This window comes from Mus caroli, unplaced genomic scaffold (genome assembly GCF_978045245.1).
Source record: "Mus caroli unplaced genomic scaffold, Mus_caroli_1 scaffold_7, whole genome shotgun sequence".
NCBI lineage: Eukaryota > Metazoa > Chordata > Mammalia > Rodentia > Muridae > Mus > Mus caroli.
Window position 1 is genome coordinate 64,734,812 of NW_028227262.1, and position 22,187 is coordinate 64,756,998.

Below are 22,187 nucleotides of genomic sequence, written 5' to 3' on the forward strand. Positions count from 1 at the left end.
GGATTCTTAAACTGAACCCCTGGGAATGTCTTCAGGCTGTCTCTTTGGAGCTTGTCCCCAGCTAGGAAAAGATATTTAAGGAGGGGAAAGCTGAGACAGTATCCCCTGCGGCTGTAGTACTAAAACTGACCACCAGGTGGGGTTCCAAGGCAGAGAGTGAGAATGGAGCTGACCCAGCGCTTGCAGCCAGAGCCGGGCTGAAAGAGCTCTGCTGGCCGAGTCAACTTCAGTTGCCGCGCTCTCTGGGCGAGAATCGGCACGTAGACGCGCATCTTAGACGCTCTCGCACATTTTCTGCTAGCGAGCTCTAAAGCAGATCCTATACCGGATGCAGGGGACTATTAGCAGGGTAGGATGATTAGTTTACACGCTCAGCACCCTAAACTGCAGGTGGCATGTCTAGGATGATTTATTTTTATTATTACTATTATTTGCTCCGGGAGTGTGGGAGTGGAACAAGAAGACTAGACGTCTGGGGAAACCCAGAGGCAATGGACAGGGAGAGCCACGCGCTACTCGTGCAAATACCGGGTCTGCTGTGTGCAGCTCCGTCGCGGGCTCTCAGGAGAGGCCATATAACAGGCTGATCCATGGATGCGCAGACACATACGGTTATGGAGAGACTCTCAAACTCAAGTTCTCTCCACCAGCGTCTGGTGAGAGCACACGCAGGTGCCACAATCACACCCCACATAGGATGGGGCTCTGGACTCTCCGTGGCTAGCTCTGAGAAGGTGATCGCGCTCAGTGGCATGTTTACTTATTCACACGTATCTGAGAACATGTGTACAGGACTCCCGCGGCCTCTGGGTACAGGACCACTGCATGTGTGTCTCAGGTGCTGGACACTTTCCGGGACCACACTACTAACTTGTTAACGTGAGTGCGTGTGTGTGTGTGTGTGTGTGTGTGTGTGTGTGTTTTGTGGTCCTCAGGAGTGTTAGAGCATTGGTAGCCCGGGACTCACACAGGCACAGAAGACCCTCCAGGCATTGGATGGTAAGAAACATGTGGACCTAGACTATGGAGGTTTGTGGATGCAGATATTAGGAATGCGGACCCTGGCTATAGGTAATCAGGAGGGAATAACATGTATCTTTTGAGTCTGCCGGGTCCCACGAAATTCCGCGAGATGGAGTCTGGGTAGAGACTTCTGGCAACTCCCAATTGAGGGGGACAGTCGGACAAGGAACTTCCACACAGAACAGCCAAAAGCTGGGGAACCGGTACGGGGATCCAGGAGGGAGAAAAAGCAGGAGTAAAGTAGCTTTATAGTCAAACTAGCATCAAGAGGGTGCGCACCGTGTGCGCTTCTGTGTGTGTGTGTGTGTGTGTGTGTGTGTGTGTGTGTGCGCGCGCGCGCGCGCATTAGTGTGTGCATGCGCGCTCGGGCATGTGTCTCATCTCGTCCGTTTGAAGGTGCTGGACTCGGCGAGACCCGGGCGAGAAGGAAGAGAAGGCGTGAGGTGAACTGAGTTTGATCCTGAGGCGCCTACAAGTGGGTCCCCGGCGGGCGGCGGGCGGGGCGGCTGGGCGGGAGGCCGGCGGGAGCTCACACGCTCGGCAGCCGGCCGGCCTCTCACCACGCCTCCCGCTTTGTGAGCGCGCCCAGGGGGGGTGCTGGACGCGCGCCCACGGCGCTGCTCCCGCCTCTATATAAACACACGCATCGCCTTGCCTTGGATCAAATCAGATTGAGAGACGCTTTTCAAACCACCAGCCCTGAAGTCCTGCCTCCTGCTTTCCCCTTCTTTCATCCCTTTTTGCCTTTCTTTCTTTCTTTCCTTTTTCCCCCCCTCATCTCTTCTCTTTTCCCTAACAGCAACTCCAGAGGCGAGAGACTGCGTCCCGGGACAGACTGCCTTTTCTTAATTGATAGATAGCCGGGCTCGGGTTTTCCCACCTCCTCCCCCAACCCCACCCCGCCTTACCCCTCCCTCCCGCCGCCGCCGCCCCAGAGCCCGCCCGGGGCTCTGTCGCCGGCTGCGTCCCTTCCCCGCTGCGGCTCGCCGACTCCGCACTCGCGCTCGGGCCAACGCGCCCGCCTGCCCGCCTCCGAGTGCCGCGGCCGCTCCAGCCTCTACACTCGCCTCATCTGGGGAGCCTTCTCCCAAGCCCCCAAAGTTTCTGGGTTCGTTGGAATTTTTGAATTCCGGTTTTTTTTTCCTTCTTTTTATGTACCTAGGAATCTTGGAGGAATAGTTTTGATAAATTGATCGCACTTTCCGCTAGCTCTCGGTTCCCCTTCTTTTTGCCCCCCTAGCTTTGAGCAGGAAAGGGGCTTCCGAGAGATTCCTGGTGGATAAAGTTTTCCAAAGTTTTTCGTGTGTGATGGTTGCGGGGAGAACAAGCTCACCAGCTTAACTCAGCTCCATCTCACCTCCCCAGAGCCCGCATAAAGGGACAAACAAACAAACAAACAAAGTTACACCTCGAGTCGCCTCGTGTCTTCTCTCTTCTTCCAGGCAATCTTTTTCCTCTCTCTCTTCGATTACCTCGCAGCCTCCAGCCCCTTCCCCTCGGCCCCATCTCCTGGGTTTCTCCGAGGGGTGCCAGGACCCCCTGCCGCAGCCTCCCCTCCCCCGTCACTCTGGTCCGGCCCTCCCCTCCCCCATCGCGGACCGCACAGCCAATCCCCCAAGCGGCTGCCAACATGCTGTTTGAAGGCTTGGAGTTGGTGTCGGCGCTGGCCACCCTCGCCGCGTGCCTGGTGTCCGTGACGCTGCTGCTGGCGGTGTCGCAGCAGCTGTGGCAGCTGCGCTGGGCTGCCACCCGCGACAAGAGCTGCAAGCTGCCCATCCCCAAGGGCTCCATGGGATTCCCGCTCATCGGAGAGACTGGTCACTGGTTGCTACAGGTAAGCGCGCTCTCGCCCAGCTGCTCCAGGAGTCCGCTAGCCGCGGGTGTCCGGCCAGGGGGCGCCGAGAGCTCGGACACTCGGAAGCACCGGTCCCCGCCCCGCCCCTTCCTTGCTTCAGCCCGCGCCGCCTGGGTTTCCCCAGCTCGCCTGCAGCGCGGCTCGGAGACCTCCGGCGCCCTGTGAGCTAGTTAACGAGGCCGGGTGAGCTAGTAAGAGGGATATTGACCGGGGTAGGTAGCAGAGAGGGCTCCCGAGTGTGATGCTCCCGGGCTGCAGGCGTCTAAGCAGGGGTACGCGGAGAGCGCTGGGGAGCGAGTCTGGAGGGCTTCGCTTAGTTTTCACCTCTGTCTCTGAGCCCCAGTAGACTTTAGTGTCCTAGGCGCGGTAGAGGTAAAAGAGGAGAGGGCCTGTGGCAGCTTGAGTGGCCCACTTTAAGACCTGGGCAGCATTCTGTAGTACATTGGGCTCAGGCTCAGGTACAACTGGGCTAGTACAAGGTGCTACTCACCTCTCTCTTCCCTTCCTCTGGTGTGTGTGTGTGTGTGTGTGTGTGTGTGTGTGTGTGTGTGTGTGCATGCATCTGTTTCTCTGTGTTGTGGTGGCAGAGAAAAGAAAACCTTAGAGAAATTCAAGGCAGAGAGTTGAGGGCTCTCAGCTTTCGGGGGAGAAAGGGTCTGTTTGCTTATTGGGTGGGGACAGTTTAGCAGAAGGTAACTAGGAGAAGTATGCAAAAGACCCAGACTGTGCCCATGCAACTGGACGCTTCACAACTCCACTCTGGTGACAATTGGGGCCAGGCGCGTTGAGGACCAAACCCAGGTAGGTAGCAGGCAGATTGACCTGGATTTAACCTCGTCTAACGCTAGACAATCGCTTATTGCAATTTGATACACCCTAGGTTGTTTGGGGGGGGTGTGTGTACCTCTGGGGTAACTGCGGGAGGTGTGTTTATCAGGCGGGTGCTCATGGACTTTAGAGGCAGCCTGGATATCCTGACACACACAACCCCGACCCCCGAAAGGAGAAATGAAAGGTGAGCGCGCGCGTGTGCGCGCAGACCAGTGGGTTTAGACGTGCGAAAGCTTGGCTTGAAATTAATAGACGCGTGCAGTCCGTGCGCGCGCGCGCGCACACACACACACACACACACACACACACACACACACACACATCACCGCGTCCCGTCAGGGGGCCGAGTGACAGGAGAGAAGCCGGATGGAGGGGCTTGAGAGATTCCCCTGGATCTTTCCATGCCTCACAATTGGACCATCTTTTTTGGGGGTTGCTTGCCTAATCGGGTGGGGTTCTTCTCTTCAACCAATCGGATGTTTCTTTAGAGACAAGATCTCTTTCGCCTGCTTTTTCTTTCTTTTTTCTTCCTTTCTTTTCTTTCTTTCTTTTTTCTTCCTTTCTTTTCTTTCTTTCTTTTTTCTTTTTTCTTTTTGTCTTCACATTTAAAGAGTTAACTTTGGCAGTGGTCCAAGCTTTAGCCGAGAATTCAGAAAATAAAATAGCTCAAGTGGCAGCGTTTCCCGCCTGTTTAAGGCAAATCCTCCGAACCCTCGTTCTCATCCTGTTTCCTGACCTACCCCTCCCCCGTGTCCCTTGCCTTTTTTCTCAGTCTCACACAAGGCCCCTTGCGGGTGTGGTGCAGCCAGTACAAAAAGTTGGAGAGGCGCTTTTCGCCTGGGCATCCGCGTCCCTGGGGGTCAAATCCCTCGGGAGGACAGACAGCGGGTGCTGAAGGGGTTAAAAGCGAACCCTCCGAATCCGGTGTTTTCTTCGGAGTAATTTATCAGATTTTACGGGAGACCTCCAAGGGCTCTCGGTTTCCACTAAGCACCATCTAAACAGAGCCCAGGGCTAAAAATACATTTTTGTATAAATTGGACTCGCGGCCCGAACGGCCGCCCCTATGAAAGTCCTCTTTGTGAAGGCCGTGGAAACGGCGGACAAATAACTCTTTATTAAAGCCACAAAAAACGCACTTTAATTATAGTTAGGCAGATCAGAGGCGGGGGTGGGGGCAAGGCGGCGGCGACCTCGGAAAATTCACAACCCAACTTTTGTGTCGAAAGAAAAGAAAAACAGAGGAAAAGACGGGAGAGGAGAGACCGAGTGAGACGGAGCGAGGGAGACTCCAAGGCAGACGAGGACGGGAACCCCCGCTCCGCGCCCCCCTCAGCCGCACCCCACCTCCGCCCCGACTTCTCTTAAAGGAGCCGGCGCCGTCTAAGCTGGCGTCTGGATGGAGGCGTCCCCAAATCGGCCCCTCCAGGCGGTGCGGGGGTTCCCGGCTTGTTCCCTGTCGCGCGCCGGGCCCAGAAGCATGTGGAAAAGCCATTAAGAATCTGGGTTCTGTAGCCACTTTTCGCATCTGGGGCGTGTTCACTTCTAACTGGAGTATATAGTTTCCCCGAGAGAAAGGAAAGGGGGGGGGGCAACCCAGGAAAGGGGGCCTCCTGTCTCCGGGTAGAGGGAGCCGACGTGTTCCTAGGAGACCAGGACGCCAAGGCGGGATCCCTTGCCACAGTTCTCCTGGCTGGCAGGAGAGACTGGACAGGTGGTTCCCTGCCCCGTTGCACCCAATGCGTCCTGGCAGGAGAAGGGTTAAGGCGGACCGGGTAGCGAGTGCGACGAAGGTTTCCGGCACCGCAGGCCGCTGGCCGTGGAGCTCAGAGCTCGGCCGAGGGCCCGCGATCCGATTACCTGCGCGGGTTACCGCGCCCCATCCCGCCGCCCCTCAGAAGCACCTTCCCGGTGCTCCAGTTGCAAATTTAAGGGCGGAGACGAAAGTCCGTCCCAGTTATTCCCTGGACAAATGCTTCAGGAGAGTTGTGGCTCTGGACCCAAGACTCCACCCTGCGGAGCCCACGAAGGGCCACACCGGAGCAGAGAGGAAACTCCAACCCCCTTCTCTAGGGACAGCCTCCGGGCACGCACAACTCGCCGCTATAAATAATCTTTGGCCTGCGGCCACCCCGCGGGGTCTCGCCAGCCCGTGGCCTGGAGCCTGGAAATATTTATTCCGAGAGGCTCCGCTGCGCAGGGGTGGGGGAGCAGGCTCCAGCTTCAGGTTCAGCTGTCGGGGATACACGCCCCCCCCCAAAGTCATTACTAAACGCAGCCTTCCGTGGGTGCCCCTGCATCTCCATCCTCCCGCATTATTTATTACCCTCTAGGCCCCACTTCCCAGTCCTAATGCAAGCCGCGAAAAATAAAACCTGTAAGTGTGTGTGTGTGTGTGTGTGTGTGTGTGTGTGTGTGTGTGTGTGTTGGGTGTTGCGGGGTGACAGGCACCGGGTGGCCAGTGCCTAGTGTGGGGCAAGATGCAAGTTCCCTACAGGTCCTCAGTGAGCCCTGAGAGGCTTCTGGTGTGGTTCCCACAGGGTTCTGGCTTCCAATCGTCGCGCCGGGAGAAATATGGCAACGTTTTCAAGACACACTTACTGGGGCGGCCGCTGATTCGTGTGACCGGTGCGGAGAATGTGCGCAAGATCCTACTGGGCGAACACCAGCTAGTGAGCACCGAGTGGCCGCGGAGCGCACGCGTACTGCTGGGTCCCAACACGGTGGCCAATTCCATTGGCGACATCCACCGCAACAAGCGCAAGGTAAGAACTCGAACCTTTGCCTTATGAGTAACTGCCTGCTGTAAGGGGCACAGATATTTGAGCTCCCCTGCCTAGAGGATTTCCAGCCCGAATCCGGTCTCTGCTTGGGCCTCTTTTTGATCCTCTCTGATGCACCTTCTGGCTAGCCCTCTGCACAGTGGACACCACTAGGGGTAATACGGCCTGCCTGCGGATGGTCTGGACAAAGCCTGTACGTGTGGGGTCTGCAGTGACGAATGCAGTTGCTCTGTGCACCACTCTACTGGAAAAGAAGGGGGCGGGGCGGGCGGTTGTTCCACCCCGGACTCCCCACCACCTTTTTCCGCAAAGCTGCCGCCCAAAGAATGATCGCGCTGAAAACCAAACCTGGCCTAGCAGCCACAGGTTGCATGGAAGGCGATTCTGTCGTGTGTTGCTGGACTGAAGACACCCTATGGGCAGCGGTCTTCCAGGCTAGCCAAGGGTGGGCTTGGGGCCCCTGCTTTGGCAGGAGCGCAGTCCGGTGGGGGAAGGGCAAGGGGTGGGCGCAAAGTCTAGGTGTGCTGAGGTTCAAAGCGCACCCACTCTCCAGAAAGAGGAAGAGAAAGTGGGTGTTTATCCAGTGGATTTCCCGAGCTAGAGCAAAGACTCGCAGCAGGCGAGTCAGCGCGCACGCAGCACGCCTCCCCGCCCCCTCCAGCTGCGCCGCCGCCACCGCTGGGCTGGGAGCGCGGGCGGCACGTGCTGTTTGAACTGCAGTAACCCGAAGGCTGAGCCTGCCGGCGGGCGGGGCGCCGGCCTTGGGCTGGAAGCTGCCAGAAAGGAGGCTGTAAGGCTCCTTCACTCTGTTTTTTCCATTGGGTCAGAGGACTCCCTCAGGTTTGGAACCTAAAAAGAAGAAAAGGGGGCCTCTGGTCTCGGGGAGGAGCGGTGGAACAAGGAATAGGGAAGAAAGGAGACCGCGGGGACCATGATGTCTGGGTGACTGGGGAGCAGTGGGAGTGCTCACTGGTGCTGCCTGGGGTTTCCTGTTCTCTGAACCGAACCTCTCTGTAAGGAAGCGAACCTTCTCTTAGGAAGGCACAAGAAGGAGAGAAGAAGAAAAAAAAAAATCAAAGGAGGGTGTACGTGTCTCCCAAAAACTCTACAGAAAGGCTCTCTCCGAAGGCCTGACTGGATGCTAGAAGTGGTTAACACAGCTTGTTGGCACATGGGGGAGCGGTTGGGGGACAGTGGCTTCTTAGTCTCAGAGGCTCCCTCAAAGCTTCCTTATCTGGAGCTGAGCCCTTCAGGGAACCCAGCTCCAAGCCACTGAGTGCTTCCTCACTCCCACCCAGAGGCAGGATGCAGAGGGATCTCAGAGTGAGACTCGAACCAGCAAAGCCATCACTCAGCCTGACTCACCAAGCCCTGCCTGCTGGGGCTGCAGGAAGCTGGGGTGAGGGAAAGATGCTCAGAGGAAGAAAGCTTGACCAAGAATGAGGATGAGACCTAATGGGCAGATAGGGAGCACAGCTCTGATGAGATGGGTAACAAGACACCAGGACTCTGCAGTCTTCCGAGCTCCTGCCTGGCCTTTTTGCTCTTAGAGATAGAGAAAGGTCAGAGGCTAGCACATACTGATCCAGGCAGGAATGAAACCAAGAGGGCTGTGTGTGTGCTTGCTGTGTGGTGGTCACATGAGTAGGACCCTTCCGAGGATCCATGATCCTGAGTTTACTGGATTTTATAGGTACTAAGAAGCAGGAAGCTTGATCCTTGACCTCAGGAAATAGGAACTCACAGGAGGGACAGGAATTGAGTACTCATGGGCCATGGTCATGAATGCCCATGTTGCCTGGAAGAGATGGGTCAGTCTTGAGGATGCAAAGCCTCGGAGGGCATCTTCTGGCCAGGGTGAGGCTTTTGCAGCTTACACTGCAGTGAGGGCCATGCCCCAGCCTGGTTAGGATGAAACGTGCAGGAAGCGGGGGGCCCAGGTGTGCGGGGCACGGCTGGCTGAGAACTGGGAGAGTCACTGTTTCCATTGGAGTGGGTGACCACCCCTTCTCTGGGAGGTCTAACCAGATGTGTGGGGAGAGGGTTCCTCACAGCCATTGCTGCATGCACCCCACATGTTGGCCCTGGCTGCCCTGGTGGTCTGGGGCTAGCTGGGGCTGCCTGGAGAACTCAAGGGTGTCCCCACTCGGGTTGAATCACCTGTGAAAGCCAGGCCTCAGACTCCCTCCTTGCCTCCTCCTTTGGAACCCCTCCCAATTCGGGGCAGAGGCTTCTATCTGACAGACTGTATGGTATGGAATAGCTGGCCAGCTGCCCAGGGAGGATGGGAGGAGCCTAGTTGAGAAGGTGGAGACAAGAAGTAAGAGACAAACAGAAATTCATACTTCTGGAAGCCTCTGGTCTCCAGTCTCCTTTCCTCCCTGCTTTTGTTTGGAGCTTTTGTATGGAGCTGGATCTTAGCACTGAGAGACTAGCAACTTCAGTGTGCCAAATAGGGTCCCAAGATTGCCTGGAGAGGGAAGACCCCACAGTAGGATTTCTGCCCAGCAGGTGAGCAGAACCCAGAGTGGTCCGTGGAAATAAAATCTTGTGGGAGGCCAGCCCCACTCTACTTGGCTTTGGGTGCCTCTAGCTCATTACACAGGCTGTAGCCATAGACATGACCACACAGATCTAGGCTTGGCTCGAGGCTGAAGCTCCAAGCTAATTCAGGGTCCATGGGCAGGTGGGTAGCATAGCCTGACAGCCTAGTTCCAGGGGAACAAGTCTTTGTCCTAATAGGTGAAGTTCTTCACCCAGAAGTTACTGTAGGTCCTGCAAGTGGTCCCAGGGGCTGCTGAGAGGGCAGGGGGCAGGAGTGGATCTCTTTGAAGGTCAGTGGGGGAGGAAGCCCAGGCCAGCTGCCAGGGTGTCTGAGTGCGGGCGCCTCCCGCTGCTTGCCCTTGTACTGGGTAACAGGCAGGGTGAGTGTGGAAGCTTCTACTTTCTGTATTCCCTCCTTGTGGTGTTCTCCTCCCGAGGTAGAGGGATCCAGAACTCTGGTGTCTCCTCACAGCCCTCCTTAGTCCTTCTGCTGGCCCTGAGCCCTGCCAGTTTTGGAAGAGAGAAGTGACCTTGGTGGGGACAGCCGAGGCTGTCCTTTCTGGCCCTGAGCCCTAATGCCAGTCATTGTAGCCATCCTGGACTCCCCTGGCCCAAAAGACTGGTGTGAGGCAGGGGCTTGAGGATCCTGCCACAGGGTGTAGACAGTCACCCTACCCTATGACTTTGGGAGGCTTTTCCCTCATGGCTCTCAGCTTTCCAAAGGGGTTTTGTGGTTGGAAGATGGTAAGCAAATGGGCAGCCAGTTGCTCCCTACCCTTCTAGTACTTTGGTTGGGGTACATAGAAGAGTTTAGATAGCATGGTACACACGGGGGGGGGGTGGGAGGGGTGGGCATATGCTCGTAGGGAAGGGCTTGGGTGCTTTATCCCACCCTGTCTGACCAGAAAGGATGAGCGAACACAGCCCAAAGTGAAGGGGAAGCCAGGTGGCATTGCAGGCAGCTGGAGAACTACTCCCTCCTTAGTCCCCCTCCTTACTGGAGTATAAAGTACACACCTTGGCGTCACCCCTATGCAGACCGCTGCCTGCCTTCTGTTATTCTTTCCACTCCACAGGCTGAGGCTCCGGTGGCTTGGCTGGGTGGCCTGCCTGGCCCCCACCCCTCCTGGGCAGCAACTTCCATTCCTCCTCAGCTGAGTCACTGGCTGGGCAGTGGGCTCCCTCTGAGGCCCTGCCCTCTGCTGTGGCAGCCCACCAATTTGCCCATCTATCCTCAACTGCAGGCTGATCAGGCCGGTACTACTCCCGTGGGAGCTGTGGGGCTTTACAAGGGGACCTCCCATCCCAGAGACAGCAGATTAGAGTTGAGAGGAAGTCTGGCTGAGAGAGAAGGCATCTGTAAGAACAATTATAGGGGATTTAGGCTTTGAGGAGCCCAGGTGAGCACTCCAGACCCTATGCAATCAAGTTCTAATCACATGGACAGAGACAGAAAATGTAGGTAACTGTGCTTTTGGGGGAGACTGAGGGGGCCTGAGAGTGTTCTCCAAGGACATATTTTAAACAGATCCCATCCTCCCCCTCGGCCTTCTTGTAATTCTATGGGTGTGCTGAGGGGAGTGTTCTGGGGTCTCCAGGACCCTCTCTCTCTGTTCCTGCTCTCCCTGGACCCATCCCTTGCAAAGTCCATACCTGTGGCTTTATCTGCCATGCTCTGTCAGTGCCTGGCTGGTCCCTATGGGCCTTTTTGTGGCATTCTTGGCTTCATTATGGGAATTCCCAGGGAAGACCCCATGAAAGAGAAAACAGCCTGGCCACTGTGTTGCCTGTGGTCAGGGCCAATGCTCCTGGGCCAGAACCTTCTTCACACTGAGCCACTCCCAGGCATCTTCCTCTGTGCCCCAGGCCTGACCCCGGTGGCCAGAAGCGTCATATCCAACAAGCTGATGAGGCTCAGGCCTCGCCCCGCCCTGGCAGGCACCTCTGCCGGTTCTCCGGTTCTCCATGGTGACTGGTGGTTTCTGGTCTGCCTGGCTTTGGGAAGTGCCCGCCTTGTTAGCCCTGGGCACACACCCAGAGATGCAGACTCGGCACCTTCCCAGAGCCTGGGAGGCCCCTGTGTCTCTAAAGGCATTGAAGCAGAGGCAGGGCCACTGACTTAGTGACTCTGATCAAAGGTCCCTCGCTGGAGTGCCTGCTGCTAGCCTTTGCCTGGTCTTTTCATGCCTGTGCTTTCTCCACCTTTTGGAAGTGGGAAAGAGGAAAACCTCCAAGGAGAAGTGGGGACTGTCTGGGTGGAAAGGGACTTTGAAATATTTAGATGGACTCCCCATAAAAAACAATGGGGGAACAGGCCAGGAGGAGCAGCCGCAAGTCAGAGGATGGTCTAGACAAGAGCCCAGGGTCACTCCTCTTCTCAGGGCCCCAGGAGGACAGTGTCCATGCTTCCTGGTTTTTCTCAGGACCTTTTCCCATTTCGGGGCAAGTTTAGACACCTTGCTGTAGAGTTCCTTGCTCACCCCCCACCCCCACCCCATCCCTGAATCCCTTGTCTTTCTGGGTTGTCTCTCACTCTTCATGGGCCCCTCCGGTCAGAGAAGTGATTCAGTTAGCTATCGCTAGAGGGCGCAGGGATAGGAACCTTAAGGGCACCAGGGGTTTGTCCATGATCTTACTTTCCCCTTCTCAGGATGCCCCCTTTTGTCATCCTTTGGGGGTATCCTGTCCCAGGCCCCCAGGGTCTTGGTGAGGTATGAGTACAGGGTGTCAGGCTGTCTCCAAAGGGCTCAAATGTCAAGGGACTGTGTTGCCCATAAGGGTTTCATCTTAGAGAAAGTAGAAGTAGGTGCTAAGATGCTGTGTATCTTGGAAATGTCCCAGAGGTTCCTTGGGTAGGTCTCACCATCTTATGGACTAAGAAACCGAGGCCCTGGAGTAAATACCATGATCATGGACACACACTGAGCTGGTGACAAATCCTTTATTATAAGTTAGGCTCCTGGGCATCCAATCAGACCTTCCTTGCCATTTTCTTGCTGTATCCAGAAGGCTTGCTTGGTTTTGGCTCGCCCTGATGACAGTGGCATCTCCCTGTCCCTCTTGCATACCCCATCCTTGAGTCCAGATTTCCCCTGGGCCATTTCCTACCCTGTGCCACTTCCAGGAGCTTGCTGGTTCTCAGTGTGGTGTCACACTCCTCTCCTACACCATAGCCAGCTTCTCCAGTGTTTGGTCACATGAGTTACCCTCCCACCTCCCCACTGTGTTTCCTGGTGACCCCACTCCAAAGCTCTGTTCTCTAGAGCCTACTGTTGGTCAGTCTCTGATTAGATTCCTAGGGGTGAGGGCCCACTCTTGTTCCCTCACCAAAGCCCCTTGGCCAAAGGATGAACCTGGTCCTAAGAATGCCAGGACAAGGGCTCAGGCACCCAATGCAGTCTTCCTCTATAACCCTTTGACTATTGAAGCCCCCCCCCATCAAGAAAGTCCCCAGACCCCCTAAAATGGGCAAGTGTGGGTGACCTAGAGGACCTCCTGTCACACTTGTTCCTCCAGGCTGTTCCTTGGCAGTGAGACTGGTCTGGGCAGTACGGTCCTCTGCCCCTCACTGGCCTCCCTCCCCTCCCTCTGCCCACTGGGAATTGGGGAATGAAAGTGCTATTGTGCGAAAAGCCTGGGCCACTGAAGGGCCAGCACTGTTATTTCTGCAAACCAGCCCTCCCATTAGCCATGCAGGGCACAGGCCAGGAAAATGTTACCTTTTCCTCCATGAGCTGACTGCAGGGGAAATTCTCACATTTACAGTTTGTGTGGTGGTTGTGTTTGGGGGGCAGGCGGGAAGGCAGTGCGCTTGTGTGGTTTTGTATGGGCTGGTGGGCATCCTCCCCTCCCCTCTCCCTCTCTTACCAGTTCTGGGGGGAACCTCCTGCTCTGGACTTGTATCTGGGGGTATAAGTAGACCCCTCTCTTGGCCAGAGAATAGCTGTGTGAAAAACATGGCGTGTTTGGGTGGAGGCAGGGCACTGCCAATCAGGAGGATGAGTACAAGACCAGGGGATGGGATCAGGGAACCTTAGAAGATGCTCAGAATTAACGGGTCTTCTGTCTCTGTGATCTTCTAGGGGTAGCAAGCTATCGTCTAGAGGCCTGCCCATACAGTAGATGTTTGAATGACACAACCTCTGCACTTCCTAGAGTCTCCACTCAATTGTCATTACATGGGGACTGATGACAGTTTGGGTCCCTAGCAAATCCTGCTTTCTGTCTAGGTTCTGAGGGTCTCTTGCCTGCTCACTGGCAGAGCAGAGGAGAGCCATATGCTTCTTTCCTACATGTGCTGTGACCAGACACTCATCCCACTTCTCCTGACACTCCCCCCCCCCGAGGTCTTGGGACTTGGCAGAAAGTCCCCTCAACAGAAGTGCAGACTCCTTTGTGTGGCCCCACCCTAGCTCCTGTGGGGCCCCAAGGCTCCCACCCTTTCACAAACACAGGTGGTAAACTGAGGGCTCAGTACAGGGAACCGCACAGGGGAGCTGGGTTGAAGCCACCACCAGGAAGCATGTTAGGATGGATCCCTTACCACTTACTTTCCTCTGGGTCCTTCAGGTCTTCTCCAAGATCTTCAGCCATGAGGCACTTGAGAGCTACCTGCCCAAGATCCAACTGGTGATCCAGGACACACTTCGAGCCTGGAGCAGCCAGCCTGAGGCCATCAATGTATATCAGGAGGCCCAGCGACTTACCTTCCGCATGGCCGTGCGCGTGCTGCTAGGCTTCAGCATCCCTGAGGAGGACCTGGGCCACCTCTTTGAGGTATACCAGCAGTTTGTGGAGAATGTCTTCTCTCTGCCAGTGGACCTGCCCTTCAGTGGCTACCGGAGGGTGAGTACCGTGTGCATGCGCGCGTGTGTAGAACGGGAAGGCATAGGACTGCCTTTGGGAAGAAAATACACTACCAGATGAGGCTGGGAGGGGGCACAGGGCATTGGTGTGGACAGGTGAGATCGGAGGAGGCAACAGGGTGGGTCTGGAGCCTTTGCTGTGGTCCAGGGGCTTAGAGTGAGCCCTGCCTTCAAGACAAGCTGATGGTCCACACTTTCCCCTAGGGCATCCAAGCTCGGCAGATCCTTCAGAAGGGCCTAGAGAAGGCTATCCGAGAGAAGCTGCAGTGTGCCCAGGGCAAAGACTACTCGGACGCCCTGGACATTCTCATTGAGAGCAGCAAGGAACATGGCAAGGAGATGACCATGCAGGAGCTGAAGGTCGGTGGGCAGTGCCATGTTCCACCATGGAACGCCCTTTCTCTCTCCCCTCACCCAGAGCAGAAGGTTGCCTGGCTGCTTTCTGAGCAGCAGTGGCAGTGGCTGCCTTGGACCCAGCAGTGTAGTGGAAGCCACAACAGTGCTGAGCCAGAGGTGGAGCCACATCCTTGCCATGGCTCTAAAGGATGCTTGGAACTGTTCTGTTCATGATAGAACGTGGCTTGGGGCTGTGTACACTATATATTGGGGGTGGCAAGGCTCCACAAGCTCTATCCTACACATATCCTTCTCTATTGTTCTTCAGATTGGTCCTTAGGCCTGTCAGGGGCTTGTTGGCACCTCCTATTGAGCCTATCCCTGGGTTATTCCCTCGGTTCTTTCCATGGTCCTAAGAAAAAACATGCCCAGAAGCCACTCACTGGAGGCCAGCTCCAGACTGCAGGAGAGGTTTGATTGTAATATGGACTCCCTCCTCTTACAGCTTCTCTATGGCATTTGATAATTTTGTCCATCCCACTGCCTCAGCACAGCTGGGCCTCAGTCCCCTGGCTCTGCCGTATGTCCTTACTAGGCTTGTTCATCCTAACATTCTGACCCCCTTACCTGGTGTCTGCAAACCTCCCCAGCTTCCTGGGGAGTTAATTAGCAAGTATACAGGCCTTGGGAGGAGGGGACCTCTGGGTCTCATTGCAGTCCCCTCTTAGGTCCTCCTGGAACTGCTTTATGCTGCCTCTAGATCTTGCCTGTCCACTTGCCCACCTAAAAGGCATCCCTCTTCTGGTGATGAAGGAAGAAGCTGGGGGCAATACCTAATATCAACACACATGCACATGTGCACACATGGACACACATGCAGATACACATACACAATCACACACACACACATGCATACACGTGTGCACACACACATGCACAAACACACACAGTGCTGAGCGTCTGACTGTATCCTTTGTCTTCCATGAGCTCACTGCATTAAGTAGGCCTGCTGGTGCTGGCCAGGAATCCAGCACTGAGCAAGAAGTGACCTTAAGCTCTGGAGCCAGCAGGCTTATACTTCTGCCCTGAGTCACAGCAGTGTGTTTCCACCCAAGCTAGGGACCAGGCTGTGACCTCCATGAGCCTTTTGAAAGTAAGGCTCAGAGCAACACTGTTAGCAGTAGGGCTCTGGGGAAAGCTAACAGCAAAGGTCAGCCTGAGTGACTGCTGCAAAGGGTCCAGAATGCCTATCTCCCTACTGTGCAGGATGGAACCCTGGAGCTGATCTTCGCAGCCTACGCCACGACAGCCAGTGCAAGCACATCCTTGATCATGCAACTGCTGAAACACCCTGCTGTGCTGGAGAAGCTGAGGGAGGAACTGCGGGCCCAGGGCCTGCTGCATGGTGGTGGATGCCCCTGTGAGGGTACCCTGCGCCTGGACACGCTCAGCAGCCTGCGCTACCTGGACTGTGTCATCAAGGAGGTCATGAGACTCTTCACGCCCGTCTCAGGCGGCTACCGCACTGTGCTGCAGACCTTCGAACTGGATGTGAGGCTGGGCTCCAGTGCTGGTGGCAGTGGGGTGGCTGGGGCTTTGGCTAGACTCTGGGAAAAGACATCCGTTTGGCGGGGGGGGGGGGGTCCTCAGTAAGGTGAGGGGGTAGGGAACACTACCTGATTCTAGTAGCTTTCAGTCCTGTAGGAGAGGCTTCACCCCAAATGCAGAGCTAAGTGAAGCCAACCTGTGTGCCAGTTGGGATGCTCCTGTGATCTATAGATATGGAGACTTGATCTAGCATTCTGGGGAGTGACTTTGGGTAGGGACAGGCCTTGGGTATATGAGAATTCAGACAGGTAAGTGGACCTCTAGGCTCTTACCACCCTCTGTCCGGTCTTCCTCCAGGGTTTCCAGATCCCCAAGGGCTGGAGTGTCATGTATAGCATCCGAGACACTCACGACACAGCGCCCGTGTTCAAGGACGTGAATGTGTTTGACCCGGACCGCTTCAGCCAGGCACGCAGTGAGGATAAGGATGGCCGCTTCCATTACCTCCCGTTTGGCGGTGGCGTGCGGACCTGCCTGGGCAAGCACTTGGCCAAGCTGTTCCTGAAGGTGCTAGCAGTGGAGCTGGCCAGCACTAGCCGCTTCGAGCTGGCCACCCGGACCTTCCCTCGCATCACTCTCGTCCCCGTCTTGCACCCCGTGGATGGCCTCAGTGTCAAGTTCTTTGGTCTGGACTCCAACCAGAATGAGATTCTGCCTGAGACAGAGGCCATGTTGAGTGCTACGGTGTAGCCTCACTCTGGTCTCAGCCCAGCCCAGCAGCAGGGGTGGGGATCAGAGATAGAAACCTGTGGGGTGGGAGGGGCTGGGTGGGAGGCCAGCAGCCCCCCTATGTTGTTCTCTGGCCTCTTCCCTGGCAGAACCTCCCCCAAAGACAAAAGGGCCCCGCCCCCTCCTGACTCCCTCTCTCTTGGATCTCCACTGCCACCTAGCTTAGCTCCTGGGACAGAGCCAGGACTGTCTGCCCATGACAGTGTTAGCGCTGGTCAGTTGAGCTGCAGTATATGCTTATGACATCTGAACCCTTCCTTCCCTTGCCCCCTTGTCTTTTTGTTAGTGAGTGGTCAGGTGACTCTGAAGGCAGAAGGGAGGAAAAGAGGGGGCCCCTTGGAGCACTCTTTGACACCCCCCACATCCCTCCTTCAGTCACTGCTCAAATGGTGACCAGAACAGTGTTCTGGGGATTCTTACCTAAGCCAACCTAGGCAGGGCAGGAGCTGCCACCAGCCTTGAGGGGCCCATACCAGCCTAGCCAGTTTGGACATTGGAAATTACCTATCGCTGCTATTTCTCCTCTCTTCTGACCTTGGGGGTACAGGAACCTATAGGCTTGATCCTCAGCATCTTCCTTGGTGGCCCTGGACAGGGACACCGGCACTCCTCCCCCATGGGACCAACTGAGCCGGGTGGCTTCTGGCTATAGCTGGGCTCCCAGCTGCCCACCCTTGCCCCTGTCCCATATTTATTCACTGACCTTGGCCAGACTGAGGTCTGGAGCACCCTCCCCCAACACCTACACACCGCCATCGCCACCACACGCACACACCTGCCAGCCTCTGTCCTTTCCAGGGCTTCAGTGAGGCAAGAAGACAGTGTGTCTGGTCTAACCCAGTTCTTTGGTAGAGGGTTAACAGCCCTGCTGGGCTCTAGGCAAAAGATGTAGTTTAACCTCAGAGTCAGACACCCAGCATCTCTGCCAGGTGTACTTAGCACCTCCTCCCAGGCTGTCAAAGCCCTGGGCATGTGGGTCTAGGGGCCACCACTTCCTGTTCACTCACTGCCTGTCCCAGGGCCAGCCACTCCCCTGGTGAGGATGAATAAGGATACGGGTTCTTCTGAAGGGACCTCTGTCTTCCCTTCCTTAGCTCTCTGCCCCTTTGCTCTTGGAAGAGTCCCCCATCCCATAACCACTCCCACCCCATGCCACTGTCTGCTAAGCCCAGCCCAGGGTTTGGGGTAGAGAAGAAAGCAGAGAGGTAAGGTGGAGAGAGAGAGTCCTCTCTCTGAGCTGCTTCAGGCCCTGTGGGGTCTGGAGAAGCTGCAGGGAAGGCTATAGCTAGAAAGCAATGGAGAAGGAGAGGAGGAAGATGAGGACGATTGAGGTCAGGGCATAAGTGATTTGTCAGAAGTGGTTCAGTTGCAGAAAGGTGGGGGTGTGTGGAAGATGACTGGGTGGAAGACGATGGACTCCTGCCTCTGGCATTTTGAGGGTTGGCCATGTGGGACCTTCCTGGGAAGGGTTTGGGGCTCTGGTGTGTCTCTAGGCAATTGTGTCTGTTTTCAGATTCCTCTTTGCTTTCATTTTCCGTCCATGGCTTTTGCCTGTTACTAAGGTAGTGGCTCTTTTTTCTCCAGAAAACAGAGGCACAGAATGACAGTCCACATCAATCTGACCCTGGATGGCCACTGTCATGAGGGTCAGCCACATCTCACCAGCCACACATAACATCCTATGCGCCACATTTCTCGATGTTTCACTGGTCTGCATTTTTCTTTTCTGACAGAACCAGAGCAAACTGCAGCATTAGAATCCCAGCAAAATTATTGTGGAGTCAAACATAGCTGTCAGGCCTCAGCTCCCTTTCCCTGTTCTGAAACAGGCCAGACTGTGTAAAGACTCAGCAAAGTTTATGAAAAAGGTGCATGCTGCCCACGCCCCACAGACCAGTGCCCGGGAGGCTCATCTTCCTGCACGCTAACCCTGCCTGCCTGCAGCCATCTGCTTCAGACTGACGATGTGGCATATGACTCTGGTCCTGGTGAGGGATGGGCACTGGGGGGCCCCTCCAGGTGTCAGAGGCCTTCATTTTCAGGGGGCCGTCTGAGGAAGTGTGAAGGAAAAGCTGAAGGGGATCCCTGTGAGGGTAGGAGGAAGAAAAGATGGTCTGCCCGGATGGGTCTCAGAGGTAACAGGAAAAGAGACCTCGCCTCAGCACCTGCGGTGTGATATCCGTCTCACCTCTGTAGATGTGTCTGTTCCGTGTTCGTATGTGTCTCGTTGTGGTAGCATTAATGGGTGATGTAGTCTCACATTCCTAACTATTGTAACTTGACATTTAAAAAAAAACAAACCCCACAAAAATTCCTGCCACGGGCTTGCAGATTGAAGCACTTTCAAAGTTAGGCGCTGGCGTGTGCATCCTGGGCAGCCATTTTGATCCCGCCCAGATTTCTATTATTTTATACACAAAACTTTTTTTTTCATAAATGTTATAATTTTGTGTCTGTCTTTATAAACTATTATAAGTACTATTTTTGTTATAATTCAAAATAGATATTTAGTATAAAGTTTTTGCTGTTAAATATTTGTTATTTAGTAAAATATGAATTGTTCTTTATTGTAAACATGGTTCAAAATATTAATATGCTTTTATCACAGTTGTTTTAATATTGAGAAAGCACTTGTGTGTCTCGTTTTGGTATGAGCTGGTGCTGTGTGTGTGTTTTGGCTGTCGTGTGGTTTTGATGTGTATATAATATTCCGTGTTGCATATTACAACAATGAATGCCATGCATTTTGTGAAATACTCAATGTGGCTCTTTTATTGGCTTCCGTAATAAACTGTGGGGACTCACCCTTGTCTCTGTTGGCTGTCTGGTCTCTCACCCTTCAGACTCGTTAGAAGGCTCCTGGGGCTCTCCGTATTCCCATCAGCAATGCCTAGACCATCCTGTGAGAAAGCTCTAGGATGTGTTGTGGGGTTCCACTCCACATTCCTACACAAGGAACAAACTGTGACAAGGTCCAGGACCTGATGGGGAACAGGCTGCAGGGAGGCCACATCCCTGTCAAGTGTGAATGTGACCAGATATGCCAGGTCTTTGCACCGGACCCAATGACCCACAGCTTGAAGGCTTATTCATCAGTTTGAGCTATGATGGCTGACATAAACAACCATGGGAGGTGTGGGAGGGGGCTCCCCATTCTGAGCTCTGCCTTTCGCCTAGGCAAATGATCCTCCAAATCTGTTTCATGGGTGTTGCGGGATCATGTACATGCCCAGACCCCAGCATCTCTGCCAGGTGTTCTTAGCACCTCCTCCCAGGCTGTCAAAGCCCTGGGCATGTGCTTGGGAAACGCACCAAATAAAACAAACCAGGTTCCCTTCTTGTGAGTCTTGAGCCCAGGATGGTCCACCATAGGGGCCAGTGTGCCACCAGCTACAGAGGTCTGCAAGCCACGTTGGTAGCTGAAATGTCCCATTTCCCAAACTACTCCATCCATAGCCTGACTGTCCAGGAGGCCTGGGGTGGAGATTGTGGAAAGACAAGACTACAGGATGGGGACAAGCAATGTCCATGAGGGTTCTAGGGACTAGGGCTGTGGGAATCGTGAGATGGGGGTGGAGACCAGGAGCCAGGAAGCACAGCTGGAGTCTCAACTCCTGGAGTGGCCACTGCCAGGCTCATCTGACAAAAGTCACTGTGTGGTCTCCTTCGTTCTTTCTCACAATGGCTCTGCCCACAGCACCCTGGCCCAGGTGCATTGGGACACAGGGCCTTGTTTGTTCAGCCTGGATCACAGAAGCTGATAGTGGCACTAGGGCAGGATAGTTACAGACCGTAGGCACCTATTCTTCTGTGTGGTGAATGCGGTCTCCTCACCTCCCATCCCTGGATCTGCTTACCCCATCCTTCCACCTTCGTCTGAGTGGAAAGCGGGCAGGGGGGATTTTTTTTTCTCCATAAAAGCAGAATCCTGCAGTGGCAGTGACCTTCTTAAGGTCACAGGGAAACCGAGAGAAGGGCTGGAGACAGGTGCCCTGTGGTGGCCAGTACTCACCGCAGCTCTCTTGGGCTGGCCCAGGTCCAGCCAGCAGTCACAGCAATGCAGGGACTGGATGTCTTGGGAACTTTTCCAGGGAGGCCATGGTTTGTCTGGGTGTGAGTTCCATTCATCCCTGTGACAGCAAATGGAGCTGCAGCGGGGCCCCAGGGTTATCCTTGGCCTGACCCCCCTGCCTTGCACTGGCAGGGAGCCAGATGGGGAGCTGGTCCCCTCATCAGCTCATTCCCTGCCTTCCACATAGTGCTGAGCTGGTGGTAGTGGGGAGGGGACAATGACACTAGCTGCTCCCCCCCCTTTCCCCAGCCAGCTGTAGGCTGAGCTTCCCAGGTCTGAAAGGAGCATACAGACACTGGACAGATAAACAGGGACACTGGTTGTCCCTGGACTGGGGTACCAGTTTGGAGAGAACTTAGAAGATCCACATTCAGACATCTCCCAGCACTTTCCCAAAATTGCCTTGGCCTTGGCTGGGCTTGGCTGCCCAGGACCTCAGGGCCAGCAGGGTGAGCTGTGAGAGGCAGCCAGCTATGCCTGAAGGTTGGGAGGGAAGGAGGGAGACAGAGAAAGGGAAGGAACAGGTCAGGGGAGGGAGTAAAGGGAGTAGGCAGGAATGAAAAGAGGGAGAGGGGAAAGGGGAGGGGAGAGGCAGAGGAGGAGACAGCAAAAGCAGGCTTCATGCCTGACTGAGGCTCTAGGCTCTGGTCTTGGGACAGTGATGAGCAGTCTGGGGCCTTTATTCCCACAGCTTTCTCCCCTCCAACTCCATGTCCCCCAGAAGAGGCTGAGCTGGCCCCGAGTTCACCTTGCACTGGCTCTGCTATCTCCTGGGCCTCCTAGCCCTTCATTCTGGATGTGTGGACAGGGTGCTGTCTAACCGGGAGGGAATAGGGGTAGTTTGGAAGGCTGGAGTCCTGGGCTGCACCCATAACAGCTCTTCTTGATTGATCTGGCTAGGTTTTCTAGGCCCTTCCTTCTCAAAATATCTTGCTCTGGGACCCTGGCTTGGTGTGATAAGGTAAGTAGGGCAGGTGGTAACTGGTGGTCCTGGGGTGTATACTGGGGATCTCACTATGAGCTGATACCCTCAGAAAGCCTCAGGGTCTCTACCCCCACTTGAGCAAGGACCCTAATTGGCTCACTTTGAGTCATGTACCAACCCCCGGCCAGGTATCTGACTTCTTCCAACTGGTGCCCCAGAGTAGGGACAGTTGGCAGTACATGACAGACAGCCTGAAGCAGAGGCCAGAGCAGGTCAGTGGCAAGATTCACGTTCTTGGTCCTAAAGGCCACCTCCTGACTTACCACATAGCACTGCACCGAGACAGTTGCTTCCTGTGGGCTAACAGAGGTGTCTCTCCTGAGCCTGTCTCTGGCCTTGAGATCTCTGGTTATGCCAAAGTACTTCCTGCTTGCCTGTCTTCCCTCCCACCTTCCTTCTTCCCTTCTCTCTTTCTTCCAGAAAAACGCTCAACCTAAATTAACAGGTTAGGGACCTTACTTCCTTTTACATTGCTGAGAACATCGTCACTGTGGATTCCGTCTTAAGAGTCCCTTTCACACCCCAGGGGAGGGGCTACGCAGGCGTGCACTCTGGG

General features: G+C 55.1%; 1 protein-coding gene across 1 annotated transcript; it reads left to right on the forward strand.

Moving 5' to 3' along the window:
- The first annotated feature begins 1,986 nt into the window (after positions 1–1,986).
- Cyp26b1 (cytochrome P450 family 26 subfamily B member 1) lies at positions 1,987–19,378 on the forward strand. Its single transcript, XM_021165149.2, has 6 exons — positions 1,987–2,857; positions 6,250–6,474; positions 13,606–13,881; positions 14,106–14,261; positions 15,504–15,788; positions 16,143–19,378. The coding sequence occupies exons 1-6, from the start codon at positions 2,654–2,656 to the stop codon at positions 16,533–16,535; spliced, it is 1,539 nt and encodes a 512-aa protein (XP_021020808.1). The 5' UTR covers positions 1,987–2,653; the 3' UTR covers positions 16,536–19,378.
- Positions 19,379–22,187: the final 2,809 nt, after the last annotated feature.